This window comes from Arachis hypogaea, chromosome 20 (assembly GCF_003086295.3).
Source record: "Arachis hypogaea cultivar Tifrunner chromosome 20, arahy.Tifrunner.gnm2.J5K5, whole genome shotgun sequence".
Lineage (NCBI taxonomy): Eukaryota > Viridiplantae > Streptophyta > Magnoliopsida > Fabales > Fabaceae > Arachis > Arachis hypogaea.
This window is the reverse complement of record NC_092055.1, coordinates 10615125-10635336: the sequence shown is the minus strand read 5'-3', so window position 1 is coordinate 10635336 and position 20212 is coordinate 10615125. Positions and strand designations below refer to the sequence as shown.

General features: G+C 29.6%; 3 protein-coding genes across 3 annotated transcripts; 2 read left to right on the top strand and 1 right to left on the bottom strand.

Annotated features, from left to right (window-relative positions):
* Window positions 1-8309: 8309 nt before the first annotated feature.
* On the top strand, window positions 8310-12548 carry LOC112784801 (high affinity sulfate transporter 2). Its single transcript, XM_025828129.3, has 13 exons — window positions 8310-8483; window positions 8694-9083; window positions 9298-9346; window positions 9429-9633; window positions 9754-9928; window positions 10030-10095; window positions 10358-10471; window positions 10559-10675; window positions 10799-11212; window positions 11313-11503; window positions 11769-11854; window positions 11944-12020; window positions 12126-12548. The coding sequence occupies exons 2-13, from the start codon at window positions 8724-8726 to the stop codon at window positions 12261-12263; spliced, it is 1992 nt and encodes a 663-aa protein (XP_025683914.1). The 5' UTR covers window positions 8310-8483; window positions 8694-8723; the 3' UTR covers window positions 12264-12548.
* Window positions 12549-13611: 1063 nt separating this feature from the next.
* LOC112785130 (high affinity sulfate transporter 1) lies at window positions 13612-17047 on the top strand. Its single transcript, XM_025828568.2, has 13 exons — window positions 13612-14042; window positions 14128-14176; window positions 14251-14455; window positions 14557-14734; window positions 14819-14884; window positions 14971-15084; window positions 15181-15297; window positions 15378-15504; window positions 15579-15865; window positions 15955-16145; window positions 16236-16321; window positions 16499-16575; window positions 16657-17047. Exons 1-13 carry the CDS (start codon window positions 13839-13841, stop codon window positions 16795-16797), a joined length of 1842 nt encoding a protein of 613 aa, XP_025684353.1. The 5' UTR covers window positions 13612-13838; the 3' UTR covers window positions 16798-17047.
* On the bottom strand, window positions 17025-17501 carry LOC112785131 (uncharacterized). The gene has a single exon (XM_025828569.3). It carries the CDS (start codon window positions 17499-17501, stop codon window positions 17025-17027), a length of 477 nt encoding a protein of 158 aa, XP_025684354.1.
* Between the last annotated feature and the right edge of the window lie 2711 nt (window positions 17502-20212).

Below are 20212 nucleotides of genomic sequence, written 5' to 3'. Positions count from 1 at the left end.
CTGATTCCCGTATTAAAATAAAACACATGCACACACCAACAGAATTGAATAGCACACATTTATCTTCTATAATAAAAATTTTTAGCCGAATTTTGCTATGATATATTAGGTAGTGTTTGTTTTTAAAAATTAGAATTAAGATTGAGCAATTGAAATCTAATATTATATTTGAAATTAGTCTCATTAGAAATATAAAATTTTGATTTTTTTAGTATCTCTAAAAAGTAGAAACAGAAAAAACTGAAATTTTTAGAATTAAAAACTGAAACTTTAATAACATTTCTTCTTAAAAATATTTTTATTTAATTTTTTAAATTCTAAATTTATCTTTCGATCTTTATATTTATTTTAAATTAAATATAATATTTGAACTTAGTCCAATACATTTTACACCAAACATAATAAAAAAACTTAATTTCAATCTCTTTTTTAAAAGTAGCCTTACAATCATATGATTTATATATTGCCTTTGTTTTAAAGTATAAAAAAATTATAAAGTATACATATAAAGTAAGATGATATGATGAGTACAGATGGAGGGATTGGAATTGGAATTGGGCATGTTTGATATTATTCCTTAAGATTCTCCAACATATATAACACTTTTGTTGGAGCTGCACTTATTTTCAGATATCCATCAAGTCAAAGTTAGGTCAACAAGTCCATAGGCTATGCCACTATGAATGGTAAACATTAAAAGTGTCTGCCTTCATCAATATATAATGTCATGGAATTAAGTATAAGGTGTCTGTGGGTGGGTGGATGAATGTGGATGCTATCCTAGGGTTGGCTACTTCAACCAATTTTTCTTCCTTTAATTTCCATTTAATTTGCATCATAGAAAATCTTTTTTCCTTGCACCTTCCTTGAGCAATAATTTTGTCTTAGGAGTGTTGGTAGTGTTGTTTAATTTGGCTTATTGATTTAGGAGAAATTTTTATGTGTTCTGAGAGTAAATCAAGTCATTTGTTCTATTTCTATATCATTAAATAATAATAATAATCATGGTTATAGTATTTTTATAGCATTTTTAACATTTAAATTGAAAACAAAAATAATAAATCTTTAGATTAAAATAAGGAATTCAAAAACACTAACCAACTCTTCCTTTTTTATATACAAAAAAATTATTTATTAGTGACAAATATTTAGGGCTGCACATGGATCGGATCTGATCGGATATAGCCTAAAATTCTATCCGATCCGCACTGCACTCATCGGATCGGATCGGATACGATATCCACATTTTTTCAGGTTAGATCCGATCTGATTTGATCAGAAAATTTATTTTTTACCTGTTTAAGCCTATTTACTTCTAAAATATTATCGATAAAAGTTCTCTTAAATAACAAAAACAAAATAATAACACAAGATTTAAGTTTAATTATTCTAAGTTGAAGTACAACATAAAAAATTAAAAACAAGATCGTAAAATTCATAAAATAACACACTAAAATTCAGATCACATTAGAGTTTACTTTCTTAAAGTATGCTATTTATATGAAATGTGCGGCTATGCGGATTTGCGGATCGGATCCGCGGATATCACTGCCAAATCCGCAATTCGATCCTATCATAGTACGGATCGGATCTGATTCGATCCGATGACTCTGTAGATCGGATAATATCCGCAAAATTCGAATCGAATGCAGATAATTACCGCGAATATACGGATATTATCCGATTTATGTGCAGCCCTACAAATATTTTTTACCTTGTATTTGACTTAATACATTACTACCCAAATAAATATCCTTTTTTTAACCCTAAAAATAATGACCCTTATAGTTTTCCTTTTTACACTAAAAGTGATGATCTTCTGACATTTTTCCAATTTGTATTGCTAATATGTCATCAAACAATAAATGACATTGAGTAAGTAACTTAATTTATTCTTAAAACATATAAAAATTTCTCTTGACTTTAGAATGAAGTGGAATTTTGTTAAAATTGTCATATATATTTCATGCTCAATGTTTGTTTCTTCGTTAAAATCATTAGCAACTAGGAGAACTGTATATCCACGCACCCTTACCATTTTAAATACGATCAATAAATAAATACGGTTTATCCATCATAACTTAATCTACAGCATTTACAAGAAACTATATGTAATAATAGCAATCTTACTTTTAAATATATATACTGCAATATAAATTAAGTTTATAGGTATCAAAGTTTTGTGTGTAACATATACCCCAATATAAATCTCCATTTTAATTTATGTTTAAAAAGCAGTCTAATTCACAAAGTATTTTCCGTTAACACGAATTCAAGAAAATGATCACACCTAAAAAAGTATAATATAAACAATCTAATTTAATAATTATATTAGTAACTAATTTTGCAACTTAAATATGTGACCTTGATATCACAATTATGAAAGTAATTCAATTGTTGCTCTAAATCTCTACTCCACATTCTATACAGAAGAATGGAAAAAAATAAAAATAATAACGATAAGACAATAACAGGACTAACTAAAAATGTGGCCAGTTAGTAGGGATGGATCTAAAAATTTAATAATGAAGGAATCAAAAATTAAAATATTGTATAATCAAATATAATATCATATATATAATTATGTCATATAATTATAATTAATTTTTTAATTAAAAAATTAATAAATACTTGTCAAATAAAAGAATTATCTCAGTCTTTATAATTTTTTTCATAATTTTTTATGATTTTACATCTAACAAAATATAAAATTATTTATTTTTAAATATTTTATTAATTAATTTACTTTAGTAAGTATTTATATGCAGTGAGTTAAATTTTTATGTTTTATATCATTGTAAAATATGACATAAAATAATATAAATGAATTTCACTAACAATTTTTTTTGTGTGAATTTAAAATATACTAAAGTATTTTTATATAATAATAGGGGGTAAAAGCTAATAGAAAAAATAATAAAAAAAAAACTAAATTGACAATTAAAAAAAAAACAATATTATTATAAATAATATTAAAGTATTTTTATATGATTATAAATGTAAAATTAATTTTAAAAAATAAATGTAAAAAAATTTTTAAATCAAATAAAAAATACAAATAATATAAATGTATGTAGAGAAATTTAAATTTTAATACATGATGAATAATAACTCTTTTTATTATTACTATACTATTAATTTTTATTCTATATAATGCATCTAGTATAATCTCATATGAGTTTAAAATTTATTGGGAGGAAGCCATTACTTGTCCCCTTAAGTCTGTCCCTGCCGGTTAACATAATCGTGAACCATTTTTACATATAAGAAAGTTTTAGAATCAGCACTTGTATTAAAATCTAGTCAGTATTTTAATTATTAAAAAAATATATAATTTCACATTATTAGATTTAATCTCATATTATTAAAAATATTAGCTAATATTACATAAATTTTGTTGTAAACATGATTATAATTTATAAATTGATAAACTTGGCATGCAGACATGACGAATTTGATATGAGCTAGCTATATCTAGATATAGTGCACCCGTATGGTGACGTTAGTTTTATAACTATGTGCTAATGAATAATTAAAACATTTTTCTGTTAGGAAATTATTTATTTTTTTAATTTGTTTATGTACAATACATATATTAATTATAATCACAAATCACGCAATTTTAAATGAAATGACTTATATAATGGTGATCTCATTTATTATTATAAATACTAAATTGAATAAGTCATAATTACTTTTAATTTAGAATTAAATGAGAATAAAATCAGATATTATCTTTTGTTCTTTAGATAATTATCTTTTAGATTTTAGATATATTATCTTTTAAATTTTAGATACTATTTTATTTAGATTTTAGAGTTTAATGGGTACTATACTCAAATATAAATAGTGCCTTCAAGATTTCGATCCCCAATATACCAAAGTTGTCTTTGTTGCTCTTTCCCTATCAAAAGAGTCACAATTCAGCCACCTATGGATATAGAAGGCTTTGGTTGAGAAAGATCGAAAGAATCACAAGATCCAAATCTTCCCATCAATTTTTGACTTTTATGAATAAAGGTACACTTTTGTATTATGATATATTTTGGTGATTCAATATGGATGATTTGAGTTAATAAAATTAATTTATTCCAACATTTTCTCCATTCTTATAAATTAAAGAAGTTTATATATTGTATGAATTATCATTATTCGTAATTCACGACTAAACAACTACTGGCGGTAACTTCTGCCACGAAAAAATGTGACAACATTAACGAATTGATAATATATAATTATTCAGCTGTACAATTTGTACATAAAGATTATATATATATATATATATATATATTAGTTATATTATATTCCCTAATGAGATGTTGCATTATTGCAAGTTGATTAGGAATGAGATGGAAGATGAAACCAAATTAAACACTAGTCAAACTCTATTTAAACATACTAATATAATGAGGAGAATAGCCTGTGTGTACCAGCTGCAGGAGTCATAGAAAATAATGGGGCAAAAAAGTGAAAAATTATTCATTATTTATTGACGATAATAAAAGATGTAAAATCTAATGCATGAAGAATACTTTTTATATATAAACAGTAGAATATTTTAGAAAGATGAAAAATATAAATGAATAATAATAATATTAATAAGAGTTTAATTAAGAAATTGTTTTTTTAGTAGTGAATATCAGTTATTTTTTTTAGATTAATTTTTATTCTAAATTATATATCTAAAATTTTAAATACTAAGTATTAAATCCTAAAGTTTAAATCTTAAATTCTAATATAACTCTATATCATAAACTTCAAAAAAAAAAAAAAACTGAGAATTAAAAAAATAATTTTACAATAAAAAATTCACTAACATTGATTAATTAAAAATTAAGTTTCTATACTTATTCTAATAATAAATTTAATCTTAAGATTTAACAAAATGAATTTAACTTGAACTTAATCTCATTGTTATTAGCAGATTCTATGATATGATGAAAGATTATTACTATTCAATATAACACCATCCCCAAGTATACACTACACCCAATCCAAGTGGCAGAATAACATTATTAGGAGTAAATGCATTTTGAAACATTATTTTATGGCATCAATAAATTAAAGTAAAAATAGCAATGCAAGCAACCCTTTGCTGGCTACTTTAATTTCCTTAATTATTATTTGGCTTCATTCCTAATTGATAATTCATTATATTACAGTTGTTGCATCCTTTATACAACATACAGAAATTCAAACCCTTTCAAATTTCCATAATTAGTGAACTTGGACGCAAACCAAGTCCCCTTCACCCAACCTATATTTATTTTAAGGTTTAATTACTCTACATGTTCTTATTGTTTCACCAAATTTTTAATTAGGTTCTTATACTTTTTTTTTTCAATTGAGTCCCTGTACCTTAATTTTTTTTTTCAATTAAGTCCCTGCCAATTTCCATGCTATGCATTGTTTCCAATTTCTATGTATTCTAATATAAGTTAGATTATTGTACGGCAAAAATGTTATTTAAACATCAAAATTAATTATCAAAATTAGTTATTATATATTTATATATAAATATATATTATTTAACTTCTTTTTAATATATATTTTATATTAATAATTATTTTTTTTAATTAATTTTGATACGTACATAACATGATAGATTATACTGCACGTTATCAACGCGTGAATATAGAGTTGAAAATTATAATGAAACTGTATTTAATTGCTCAAATGGTGCATCATATATGTTTATTGATAAATAGTTTGCTTATAGTCTTATACGCTTCCTGGTTATATACTTATATATATGTATATAGCATTATATTATTAACTACTTGTAATGTTATAACAATAATAACATATACTACAGTTAGAGGAATGTCAACACTTTTTTCTATTTTTTTGGGGGTCAAACTTTTATCAAAATCACAATTACAAGTGTCTGAGGTTATGCACTTATGATTATGTTGTGTTAGTCTGTTTCGCTCCTATATATTTTAATTAAAAGTTGAGGGAGACAATATTGATTTAGAAAATTAAAATTTAGAATTTAAAGTGGTAGAAAATGATAGGATAGTGAGTATCACCAATGATAGGGACGTTCTAAATATGTAGTTGTGGGGGCAAGTACCCCACTACAATTTAAATTTTTTTTAGTAATACATAATAGTTATATTTATTTGTATTTATTAAATTATTAAATTTGATACCACGATAATTTTTTACTTAATTTTCGGTATTTAATTGTCAATTTAAGAAATTTATATTAAATGTTCTTTAGAATAATCAATTCTCAAATTTAAACGAGATTGATATTCTTTCTTATAAATTAATTCGAAAGTGTATTATTTATCTTCGTTTAAAATTAGTTTTAATTTTTTATAGCAATTATATTAATTAAAAGAACTTTTTAATTATGAATATCAATAAGAGTCATCTTCTAATTGTGTTAGAAAGTGAATTTTTAAATAATTATTTAACGATATATATAGAAAGAGAAAATTTTCGATGGTACTACCAAAAAAATTGCTTAACCTTTTTAAAATATAAAACCTAAAGAAATAGACTTTTAAATTATATTTTATTATTTAAATTATTATTTTAATATTTTAATGTATAAATTAGATATTTTAAAGACTATTATATTTTATAATAATAAAATATAATCATAACAATAATTATATTATATGTACATAAAAAATAATTATTTATATAAATTAAAATACGTATTAAAATATAAAAGTCATTAAAAATAAATTAAATAATATATTTATATACAGATATATAATAATTAATAAATTATTTAATAACTAATATTTTATCTATACATAATAATTATCATATTACATAAACTTTGTTTTTATTGTCAAATTTTTTTGGATTTGTCACCGAATAACAGAAACTGCAGCTTTGAAAAGGAGAAAAAAAATAAAAATATTATAAAGATAATTTTAAAAAATTGTGAAATAAATTAATATAACTGTAATTTAATAATTATTTATCGACTAAAGTTGGGTTTTTTTTTTTTTTGGGTGTCTTAAAAACAAAACTATTAACTATATACTCTTAAAGTTAATAGGGAAAGCCAAGTGAAACTCTTTCTTAGCTTTATTAAGTAAAACTTCCGAGAGTAGTGGACAACTAATTTCAATGAGAAAGTCCAGAGAAAATATATAAATATAAACTTCAACTATGTTATGACTACATTAAAATTAGTTACTAAAAGTAGTCACTAATATAAAATATATGTTAAAATATAAATATATATTAAAAATAAATTAAATCACACAAATATTTATATACAAATATATTAATAACTGAATTTAATGGTTAATTTTAAGAAAAAGTCTAGGGAACCAGTAATTTTTGTGTTTTCTGGCCAGCACTTAACCATAAAAAAAAAGTGAGTAATTTTTTACCATTAAATATAATTTCATACCATTAAAAACACTATTAATGATGAATTGATAATTACAAAATACTAAAATTACTGCTCCTAGCATTGCTGTAATTTTAATATACGTATAACATTTCTACATAAACACACACCACACACAACTGTGTCTGAGTAATGTTTTAATATTTTAATAAACACAAATTGTTAATTACTTTGGTCAACGACAATAATTAAGCTTATCTAGGTGTCACTTATTGTATGCAAAATCTTTATTTAATATAAACTATAAAGATCAAAGTTGATTAGTTTTATGATATCATAACCAAAATTCTCTTTTGTCATTTGACTAAGTGAGGATTCTTGTTACCAGTACTTTCTTCATTCATAATAATCTTCTAAACTTTTAATAAAAAAATTAATTTGTTTCAACTATATTCTTTTATTGTATTAAACTATGATTAATATATTTATTAATTACGGATAAATGCAAAATAAGAACTTTAAAAGGAAAAGAATAATTAATTGATAGTTTGATCCTGAATACAAATTTCTGCATAGAAATATTTATATATGGATGTATAGAGAGGAATAAACAGTTTAAAACTAAAACACAGAGTTGCTTATGCAATTTAAATTTGAATAATAAAGATCTTCTAAAATAACAATAGTATATATTTATCTAAAAAATATTTTAAAAAAAATATTCATTCTGTTTTAAACTATTATTGTGATAATTTTTTTGTACATTAAAAAATGAATGTATCTAAACTTATTTTGTATCTAAATACATAAAATTGTTAATGTATTAAAAAAAGTCAAAACAACATAAATTTTAAAACAGAAAAAATACTATTTTTATTTCACTAAATTATGTATCGATAGAATCTCTTACCGTCATCCTCTAAATTAAGACATAATAAACTGATCTTATAAATCTATATATATGAACAAGGTTATGGTTGACTTTATGAGCAATTTGCCTAACATCACATTCACATTCAAGAAGTGTTGATAGTCTCCATCATCAACATTCAACACCTCCTTCTACTTTCTGAGTTCTGACTCTATATAAACCATAAACTTTGCCCCCAAACACAACACACCACGTTCCTTGCCTTCTTCATTCACACAACACCATTTGGTACATTCCATATATACTCTTTTCCCTTAATTAATTAAGCTAATAAACCACATTAATTAGATAAAATATGAATTATTATTTGCTTAATTAAGTTTTGGAGCTGTTGACTCTAAAATAGGGCGTTGCACTACTACTATGCAATTTCTTTTTCCATTTTTCTGCATGCTGATAATTGCAGTGTATGCGGATCTTTGAATTATTTTTTTGCAGGCTATCGTGTTGTGTGGGGATTAATATTCAATGAGTCAGCGTGTGAGTGATGATGCTATGGCGGAAGTTATAGCAGAAACAAGAAGCGATTCTTCTTCACGTAGACATGGAGGAGGAGATGATGCTGTTGTTACTGATCTGCCATATATGCACAGAGTTGGAACTCCTCCTAAGCAGCCACTCTTCCAAGAGATCAAGCATTCTCTCATGGAGACTTTCTTCGCTGACAAGCCCTTTCACAAGTTCAAGGACCAATCTGGATCTAGAAAGTTCGTTCTCGCTCTCCAATCTCTCTTCCCCATTCTTGAATGGGGAAGAGATTACAACCTCAAGAAATTCAGAGGCGATTTCGTTTCCGGACTCACCATTGCAAGTCTTTGCATTCCTCAGGTACGTACGCCAAGATGATAGGTGAGAAATGCCAGATGAATTAACATCTTTAATGGATCTCAACTATCATTTTCACGTGAAGTTAATTTTATTCCAGAAAACTAATGTATTTAGACATACGGTATGTCCAGATACGATGGTATACGTGTCTAAATACATAATTTTTTTTAACATGTAGTCACCACTTTGTTGCTGATTGTGTTTATTATAACAGGACCTTGCATATGCGAAGCTTGCATATTTGGATCCTTGGTATGGATTATGTGAGTATCATGATGATAATTGATAAGTTCTTATTTCTAAGTAATTAATTTCTTCTGCTAATTAATATTACCTTTTTTGCAGACTCAAGTTTTGTGGCACCTCTGGTGTATGCTTTCATGGGAACCTCAAGAGATATTGCGATAGGACCTGTAGCTGTGGTGTCCCTCTTGCTTGGGAGTTTGCTTTCTAGTGAGATCAGTGACACCAAAAGCCATGATTACGTGCGCCTTGCATTCACTGCTACCTTCTTTGCAGGAGTCACTCAATTGGCACTTGGAGTTTGCAGGTACATACAGTACTAGATAGGACTTAACTATGCAAAAGGTTCATTTTCATTCATATATGCATTGTCCTTTTTGGTGGTGCTTTGCCTAAAGTATTATGCATTCATGAATGGTTATTGTAGGCTTGGTTTCTTGATAGATTTTCTATCTCATGCTGCCATTGTGGGCTTCATGGCTGGAGCTGCCATTACTATTGCAATGCAACAGCTTAAAGGTCTGCTTGGCATAAAGAACTTCACTACAAAAACTGATATTGTTTCTGTATTGCATTCGGTTTGGAGTAATGTGCACCATGGGGTAAATCTTTTCATCTTGCTTTATATTTATATATGTTTTAGTATATTTAGAGGATGAAAAAGCTCATAAATAATATTTGTTTTCTTAATTTCTGCTTACAGTGGAATTGGGAGACTATACTCATTGGACTATCATTCTTAATCTTCCTTCTTATAACGAAGTATATTGTAAGAATCCAATATTTTTCCTCCCTTCCTCTAATTTACCATGTCAAAATACAAAATGATTGTCACTTTGATCAAAGTTATAATAATAATTTTTAAAGAAAAGTATTACATAAATAGCATGTCTAATAGGTCATGGGGACCATAATAAAAGTGCACTAGCAGCTAAAAGTTACTTTTTATAAATATTAAAATTAAACAACAGTGCTTAGCACATAGTTTATTCCTTTTTACAACTTGAATAACTGTTATATTGTGATAACAGGCTAAAAGAAACAAGAAACTCTTTTGGGTATCTGCAATTTCTCCTATGATCTCTGTTGTAGTGTCTACATTTTTTGTGTACATTACCAGAGCAGACAAAAGAGGCGTATCAATTGTAAGTACCATGATGATAATCTTGATTGAATATACTTCCTCTGAAGTTGAAAACTTTAATCAAAGTATTTATATGATACTTCTTCAGGTGAAGCATATCAAGAGTGGTGTGAATCCATCATCAGCTAACGAAATCTTTTTCAGTGGAAAATATCTAGGCGCTGGTGTTAGAGTTGGTATTGTATCTGGCATGGTTGCACTTACGGTAAGAAAATTCTGAAGCTGATTCCTCAATCCACATACCATTTTTTATATTTAATATAAGATGTTTCTAGAGAACGCATTAAATCTGCTAGGCACTTATGCCGAATTCTTTAAACTACTTCAGGAAGCTGTAGCAATTGGGAGAACATTTGCTGCAATGAAAGATTATTCACTTGATGGCAACAAAGAAATGGTGGCAATGGGAACAATGAACATTGTTGGTTCTTTGACATCATGCTATGTGACAACAGGATCTTTTTCTCGGTCAGCAGTGAACTTCATGGCTGGTTGTCAAACTGCTGTATCAAACATTGTGATGTCCATTGTTGTGTTACTAACTCTGTTGGTCCTCACACCACTTTTTAAGTACACTCCAAATGCAGTTCTTGCTTCTATTATAATAGCTGCTGTTGTAAACCTGGTGAACATTGAGGCAATGGTTCTGCTCTGGAAGATTGACAAATTCGATTTTGTTGCTTGCATGGGAGCATTCTTTGGTGTCATCTTCAAGAGTGTTGAGATTGGCCTTCTAATCGCGGTACAATGCAGATACTAATCTATTCAAAAGATATCTATTTATGGCTTTCTTGCATCTCATCTCAGTAGTGTTTTAAGCTAATCTCATTTTGTTTATGAAGGTGGCAATTTCATTTGCCAAGATACTTTTACAAGTGACAAGGCCAAGAACTGCAGTTCTTGGTAAGCTTCCGGGGACTACTGTTTATAGGAACATCCAGCAATACCCCAAAGCAGCACAGATTCCTGGCATGCTCATTATCAGGATTGACTCTGCTATCTACTTCTCAAATTCCAACTATATCAAGGAGAGGTAAATTTATAGATACTTTTAACTTGATGGGGTTGTATTTTTAAAGATCATTCTTTAATTAGTTATGATCTTGTCCACTTATGCTCTATTATTGTTTGTATCATAATTTAAAGTGGTAAAAATTAGTTGCTAATATGATAATCGTGGACTGTATCAATCAATAATGTGATGATAGTTTTATTAGTTTTAGGGTGGTTTGACTTTAATTAATGTAATTGTGCACTATGAATAAGTCAATTAATTCTTCTCTTTTTTTTTTTGGCAGAATATTGAGATGGTTGATTGAAGAAGAATCTCAAAGGACAGAAAGTGAATTACCGGGAATACAGAATCTCATTGTTGAAATGTCACGTAAGACTTTCTTTCTACCAACAAGTCATTATTAATGATAGTAATTCTGATGCACGAACTTGATTATAATTGACCTTGTCATGTTGCAGCTGTTACTGATATTGACACAAGTGGCATCCATGCCTTTGAAGAATTATACAAGACCCTTCAGAAAAGAGAAGTTCAGGTATAATGATAATAATATCACAACAATAATAATATTGATGTCATGTACAAAACAATTGTGATTGTATTGATCATGTTCATGTATCATGTGTGTTTATATAAACAGCTTATATTGGCGAATCCGGGGCCAGTTGTAATAGAGAAGCTCCATGCATCCAAGCTTACAGATCTAATTGGAGAAGATAAAATATTTCTCACAGTGGCTGATGCTGTTGCAACTTTTGGTCCAAAGGGTGTTAAATAAAACATATCTGTTTCAAGATCAAATTCAAGTGTTGATTGAAGCCACGGTTATAATTAAGATGCTACAAATACAAACGGGTGGGGATCAGTATAATATTGTGTAATATATAGCCTTATAGAGAGTTATTAGTCACCTTGATCTATCTTCTATGTAGTTTCATTTAATTTTGTTTGTCTTTGATTTTACATATAGTCCCAATTAATGTATAGAAACAAAATTACATGTTCTGTTTTTCAACTGGTAGTTGTGATTTACAATACAATATACTTTAAGGTTGCATGAAAACCAGTGAAGATTAGAATATATATCGGCTTCATGATTTGGTGGACTGAGAGGGTTATAATGGATATAATAATTGGTGTGTGGATAAGACTTAAGAGCTTGCCAATAATGGATGCTAATATCATTTTATAAACAAATAATGTGGGAGAGTTGAAAGAGTTCACTTAGCTTATACTTGTTTAACATATACTCATAATAATGCAATTATTGTATTAACAAAATGACATACTTCAATTACCATCATTGGGATATCATCATATTGAAACACTATAAGCATAGAGCATTATTTATCTTGTTTTTCAACCCTGTTTTATATTCAGATAAGTTATATTAATATTCATTAGTGCTCTATATATATGACTTTATCTTAAGCATTTAGGTACTATGTTACACACATTATCCTTTGAAGTTGGAATGTTTGATTCATCAATTGTGGAAAAGTTAATAATTTTCTTAGATTGGAAAGCACTCTACACTGTTATTATTATGTTTTTTTTCTCCCTTAATACTACACTCGTATAATAACATTAGGGTGCTTAAGTAACTCTAAGATCAAATTTCTTGATAAACATAGTTTAGGAGGCGCAAACTGAATTAAACCGTAAATCAATAACAAAGAAAATATAAATAAGTATCATATATTCAGTTAAATGATATATAAGGTACAATAGTAATGAAATTGTTATTTTATAAAACAAATTACGTGATGATCATCAATTATTTATTTGTACAGTTCAATATATGCTAAAATAATTATATTATTAATTAGGACGGAATTAACCCTTGGTTAACATATAATTAAGTTTCATGTATATCTGCACAACGTATTTAAAATGTTTATACACGTCCCTTCATATCGTCAATCATCATTTGATCTTTAGTTAAAATAATGCGACATGGACGATTAATTATTATCGTTTCATACTATACAGGTAATTAATATATTATATAATCGGAATCTAAGTTATATATTACCTTGCACTTGCAGTGCCTCAAGGGATACGATAGACGAAACCTGTTGCCAATTCCCAATATATACCAAGGGGTAACGTATGTGTAATGTGTGCCTATGAACATTTATATATATGTGTCTGTAGTGTCAGTATTAATTAGCACCGACTACATGTTAATAACTGAAAAAAGAAAAAAAAAAAAAACTATAGAAGCATATAATATATTAAATGACATTAGTATAAGCTAAGCTAACGTTGTTGAAATTAAATCATTTATGGGAAAATAATGCATGGCATGTCATCTTAATATATAACATATATACTTATTTTTGTGCATGAGATGAAGCCTTTAGAGACATTATTCTCAATCTCAGACAACTCCTCCTTAATGAGGAAATATAAGGGGAAAAGCAAAACAAGAAAATTGTGTCTATGCCTCCAATCAATCTTCCCTATCTTAGATTGGGGAAGATATTACACTATCCGAAACTTGAGAGGTGATTTCATTGCTGGACTCACCACTGCAAGTCTCTGCATTCCTCAGGTCATTAATTCATTAATATTCCATAATCAACTAACTAACTAACTAACATGCATTGATCATTAATTATAGAGTTTATTAATAACAGGATATTGCATATGCCAAGCTTGCAAATTTGGACCCTCACCATGCACTATGTGAGTATCTTCATATTTTTATGACTTTGTTTTGTTTGTGATTTGATTTTTCATCATGACATTAAGTTGTGCAGACGCAAGCTTTGTGACACCTCTTGTGTATGCTGCCATGGGAAGCTCAAGAGACATTGCTATAGGACCTGCAGCTGTGGTCTCACTCTTGCTTGGAGCTATGCTTTCTCATGACATTAGAGACTACAAGAGCCATGAATATCTACGTCTTGCCTTCACTGCTACATTCTTTGCCGGAGTTACTCAGCTCGCACTCGGCGTTCTTAGGTATTATTTATTATACAGGAATGCTAGTGAGTCATCAGAATTTATTGTTTTTAGTCATCACTTTTTAGTACATTATTGAATGAATATGTTTGCGTCGTCAGGCTCGGTTTCTTGATAGACTTCTTATCTGATGCTGCCATTGTGGGATTCATGAGTGGAGCTGCCATTATTATTTCACTTCAACAGCTTAAAGGCCTCCTTGGCATACCACACTTTACTAAGAAAACTGATGTTATTTCTGGCATTGGCTCAGTTAAGAGCGCTATAGTGCACCATGAGGTAAACTAGCTAATTAATTAAATAATTAAACCTTCATTTTGTTTTAAAATTGGTTTTAATCTGTATGTTATTAATTAAGTACAGTGGAATTTGGAGACAATTATCATTGGAACATCATGCTTGATCTTCCTTCTTATAACCAAGTATATTGTAAGAATCCTGATAATAAATGTCACAATTTCCTTTCTGTTTTCTTTCCATTTGAACTTTGATTGTAATGTTCTAAAAATGGACAGGGTAAAAAGCATAAGAAACTCTTCTGGGTAGCTGCAATTGCTCCTATGACTTGTGTTATAGTTTCCACCATTTGTGTCTACATTACAAGGGCTGATGAGAAAGGCGTATCAACTGTAAGATAGATCACATTACTATTTAATATTTACTCAAGTAATTTAAGTTCAGGGAAAAACAGAGGTAGCCCTGTAACTAGAATTGTGCTATTTCAGATTAAGCACATCAAGGGAGGTCTTAACTCAGTTTCTGCTAATGAAATTTTCTTTAGAGGAAAATATGTTGTACGAGGTTTTCGGATTGGTGCTGTTGCTGGTATAGTAGCACTCACGGTAATAAGCAAATTACTGAAAATCTTATGTTATGCCAAAATCTTTTTGAATATAACTAACTAGCTAAGCTACTTCTTCAGGAAGCTGTATCAATTGGGAGAACATTTGCAGCCATGAAACATTATACACTGGATGGTAACAAGGAAATGGTTGCAATGGGAACCATGAACATTGTTGGTTCTTTGACATCCTGCTTTGTGGCCACAGGTATATACACAACAAATCAAATCAAAACTCAAAACTGAATCATATATATAATAATACATAGCTTGTGGATGCAGGATCTTTCTCTCGGTCAGCAGTGAACAACATGGCTGGTTGTGAAACTGCAGCATCAAACATAGTTTTGTCCATTGTTGTATTGTTAGTACTAACATTGTTTACACCTGTGTTTAAGTACACTCCAAATGCAGTGCTTTCTTCAATCATAATAGCAGCTACAACAAACTTGGTGAACATAAATGCAGTTATCATGATATGGAAGATTGACAAATTTGACTTCATGGCTTGCATGGGAGCCTTCTTTGGTGTCATATTCATTAATCTTGAATATGCCCTTATAATTGCGGTAAAACTCAAATATTCCCTCAGCATTGACATACATATAATCAACCATAGACTAGTTTGTTTAATTCTGATCTTTCTTTTGTACTATAGGTGTCAATATCTTTTGTGAAAATATTGTTTAGAGTGACATGGCCAAAGGTTGTAGTACTTGGTAAAATTCCAGGTACTTCTATTTACAGGAACATTGAGCAATACCCTAAGGCATTCCAGATTACTGCCATGCTGATTCTTAGGGTTGATTCTCCTATCTACTTCACTAACTGCAACTTTGTCAAGGACAGGTACACATTTTTCTTTCATTTATGATCTCTTTAATTTGAGGAATTCTGGCTAATGCATGATTCAACAACAACAATAACAATAATGCACAGAATTCTGAGATGGTTGCGTTATGAAAATGAGGAGAGAGCAGAATGTGAATTAGCCGAAATAGAATATGTGGTTGTTGACATGTCAGGTTAGGCTCTTTATTATGAAACGAATTAGTACTATATGGTTAATTGTAGTTCTTAAAAATAATTAATATATATTATTTGGTGAAGACTCGTGTACAATTATCTTCACGTGAAGTTGATAGTAAAAAATCATTAAATGATTTGACGTGTTTGTCTAAATTGTTTGCATTGTATTGCAGCCGTTAGCGATATTGACTCGAGTGGCATCCGTTCATTTGAAAGGCTATATCATAGCCTTGAGAAAATACATGTCCAGGTAAGTAGGTAATTACGGAATTAATTAATGGCTTAATTAGCTTGTTTTGGTAGTTAATTCGTGATATGTTAATTTTGACAGCTTGTGTTGGCAAACGTGGGGAAGATTGTAATGGAGAAGTTGCAGGAATCCAAGTTAACAGAGTTAATTGGACGAGATAAAATATTCCTCTCAGTTGCTGGTGCTGTTATTACTTATGGTCCCAAGAGGGAAGAACTCTAACAAAAAAAACTTGATTCTTATATATATAAACCACCTACCTAGCTAGTTTCTATTCAAATAGACAATATAAATTTAATTTTGATGCACGCTCTACACATGCATCCAATCACGCAACACCACATCATCAAAAATAACTAATATTTTCATTCACCGTCTGAATAATCATCCAAAAAAATAGATGTAATTGCACGACAGTGCATAATATAAGTAAATTTAATAAAGTGGTACTAGTTGTGGTTGTTCATCATGATGATAACGTTTTGGGCCCTCATTCTACTACCCCATGATCCCTGTTTTCTATGGGACCTTGTCTTCAACTCAGCTAGTTGCTCCTTCCACCTCTTTCTGGAGTTTTCATCATGAGCGGTTATCAAGCCTAATTGATGATCGTACTCTTGTTTGAGGGTGGGATTAGACAAGGTCTCATAAGCTTGATTGAGCTGCACGAAAAGCCTTGTGGATTCATCTTTCTTGGAAGGGTCATGGCAGACGTCAGGGTGGTACCTTAGAGCCATTGATCTGTATGCTCTCTTGATATCATCCATTGTTGCACTCTTGGGACTCAGTGACAGCACCTTGTACAAGTTACTGTTGCTGTTTGCTACCCTTGTCGCTCTGCATGAAACCACCCCTCTTTTTCGCTCTGGGACTCCACACCACTGGTTAGGTACTGTTTTTAAACTGCTCATCGATAACACGTCCATTATTCTTGCTCTTATGAATGCCGATGAGGTTGCAAATATATATATAGGTGCTTTAGTTTTCGAACTTTCTTAGTGTGATTAAGTTAAAGGAACAAGGAGGTGCCAAGTATATATATAGTATAGTTTTGAACGAATCATATCGGAACTTTCTCACTGTACCGAACTTTTTATTTGATATTTAATTTTTATCTAATTTATTTATAATAATATTTTTAAATTAAATATTTATTTTTTAGCATATAAACACTAACTTTTAGGTATTATAAATTTAATTATTAGTATATATACATTAAAAATAAAATAAATTATATATATATATTTATATACAAATATATATAAAACAAAGGGACCTGCTACACATACAAGTAAAAAGGCCGTACAAGTTTTACAAGTTATCAGCCCAAACTTTATTAACACGCGCGTTAACTCATTTTGAATGGAGCGTAACTACACGCGCTCCACTCAAACGGTTCCTCTTCGTCTTCTTCTTCTTCTTCTCTTCTTCTTCTTCGTCCTCTTCCTCTTCCTCTTCCTCTTCGTTCTTTTTTCGATTTTCATAGTTTCTAAAATTCTTTTTCTTCTTCTTGCTGCACGTTCTTCTTCCTCTTACTCTTCTTCTCCTCCTTTTCTTTCGTTTCTGCACGTTCTTCTTCCTCGTTTTCCTCTTTTTCTTCTTCTTCATTTACGTCTTTTCTCTCTGTTTTTTCTTTTTTTTCGATTTTTCATGGTAAAATCGTTTTTGAAGAAGAAGAAGCAGCAGAAGATGAGGAGGAGAAAGAGAAAGAGTTCTGAATTATGCATAAGATGTACTTCAACGAATTTTGGGTGTATTTTCTTAAATCCTTTGGGTGTATTCCTATAATCGTTTGGGTGAATTCTTGTAACCGTTTGGGTGTATTTTCTGTAATCCTTTGGGTGTATTTCTGTAATCATTTGGGTGTATTTGAGTGATATCTGACTGATATCTATGGGTGTATCTGACTCATATGATATCTATGGGTGTATTTTTCATTTCAGAAAAAATGGCAGGCAGAAACCAAGCTGAAAAAAATGTAAGAACAAATATATGTCTTCGATCAAATCAGTTTTTCATAATAGAAATATATCTAACTCTAATTTTGCTTTGTTTACAGCAAATCAAGGACCTAAAGTGTGCAACCCATCTGTTGAGTGAGAAATTCATAAATATGAGCGAGGAGAAGTGATGCAATAAGACTGTCCAGGCCATCCTCATTGTTATTGAGTCCATTTTGTCAAATAGATTCTAATGATATTGTCACTGATTAATGTAACTGTTATATACTCTTGTAAGAAATTGAACACATGGTGTAAATATATTTGATCCAATTATAAGTAAATTTTTTTTCCATAATTAAACTCTCTCTGGTGTATTCAAAATGTCTGATTTACAGGTACTATAATATGAAGTGGTGATCCAGATAGATTGGAACCCATATATGACGGTCTGCATAGAGATTTGCATAATACACCCAAACACAGACTATAAATACACCCGATAAAAAATTAAATTTACACCTCTACTGCAGATTTTAACCCAACACTACCTGAAAGCCACTTGTTGTCCACAAGACCAAAATTAATTAAACTCTCTCTGGTGTATTCAAAATGTCTGATTTACAGGTACTATAATATGAAGTGGTGATCCAAATAGATTGGAACCCATATATGACGGTCTGCATAGAGATCTGCATAATACACCCAAACACAGACTATAAATACACCCGATAAAAAATTAAATTTACACCTCTGCTGCAGATTTTAACCCAACACTACCAGAAAGCCACTTGTTGTCCACAAGACCAAAATTAATTAAACTCTCTCTGGTGTATTCAAAATGTCTGATTTATAGGTACTATAATATGAAGTGGTGATCCAGATAGATTGGAACCCATATATGACGGTCTGCATAGAGATCTGCATAATACACCCAAACACAGACTATAAATACACCCGATAAAAAATTAAATTTACACCTCTACTGCAGATTTTAACCCAACACTACCTGAAAGCCACTTGTTGTCCACAAGACCAAAATTAATTAAACTCTCTCTGGTGTATTCAAAATGTCTGATTTACAGGTACTATAATATGAAGTGGTGATCCAGAATTCCAAATAGATTGGAACCCATATATGACGGTCTGCATAGAGATCTGCATAATACACCCAAACACAGACTATAAATACACCCGATAAAAAATTAAATTTACACCTCTGCTGTAGATTTTAACCCAACACTACCTGAAAGCCACTTGTTGTCCACAAGACCAAAATTTAGCAGAAAATCATTCCAATTCCTATCAAATGAGTCTTTGCTATGAGGGTTTCATTTTTTCTCTTTGCTACATGTAATCAATTGATTCTTAATCTCGTTTTCCTTCCTATTTGTGCTCCACTTCGTCCTGATTTAGCTGACAATCTGAGGTTGAATCATCTATTATCTTCAAAACGAGTTCAAACTTTGATTTCAGAAACCAGAAAATCAAAAAGAAAACGAAGCTGGAGTTACAGAGAGAAGAACTAACGTCAATGACGAAGAACAAACCAATGAGAAAGGAGAAGAAAAGAACGATCGAAAAACCAGGAGAAGACGCGCGAGAAGAAGAACGATGAAATTTGGAAAGAAGAAAAACAAAGAAGAAAACAAATCTTTTAAATTTGGTAGTTATACAAACGCGAAATCTTTGTATAG

Bases quoted from the DNA above. Each gene is read 5' to 3' on its own strand.
- LOC112784801 (XM_025828129.3), top strand. From the start codon at position 8,724: ATGAGTCAGCGTGTGAGTGATGATGCTATGGCGGAAGTTATAGCAGAA. The intron at 9,084-9,297 runs GTACGTACGCCA...TTATTATAACAG, and splicing joins CAAGTCTTTGCATTCCTCAG to GACCTTGCATATGCGAAGCT. The intron at 9,347-9,428 runs GTGAGTATCATG...CCTTTTTTGCAG, and splicing joins GGATCCTTGGTATGGATTAT to ACTCAAGTTTTGTGGCACCT.
- LOC112785131 (XM_025828569.3), bottom strand. From the start codon at position 17,501: ATGGACGTGTTATCGATGAGCAGTTTAAAAACAGTACCTAACCAGTGG.
- LOC112785130 (XM_025828568.2), top strand. From the start codon at position 13,839: ATGAAGCCTTTAGAGACATTATTCTCAATCTCAGACAACTCCTCCTTA. The intron at 14,885-14,970 runs GTAAGAATCCTG...AAAAATGGACAG, and splicing joins TTCTTATAACCAAGTATATT to GGTAAAAAGCATAAGAAACT. The intron at 16,146-16,235 runs GTACACATTTTT...AATAATGCACAG, and splicing joins TGCAACTTTGTCAAGGACAG to AATTCTGAGATGGTTGCGTT.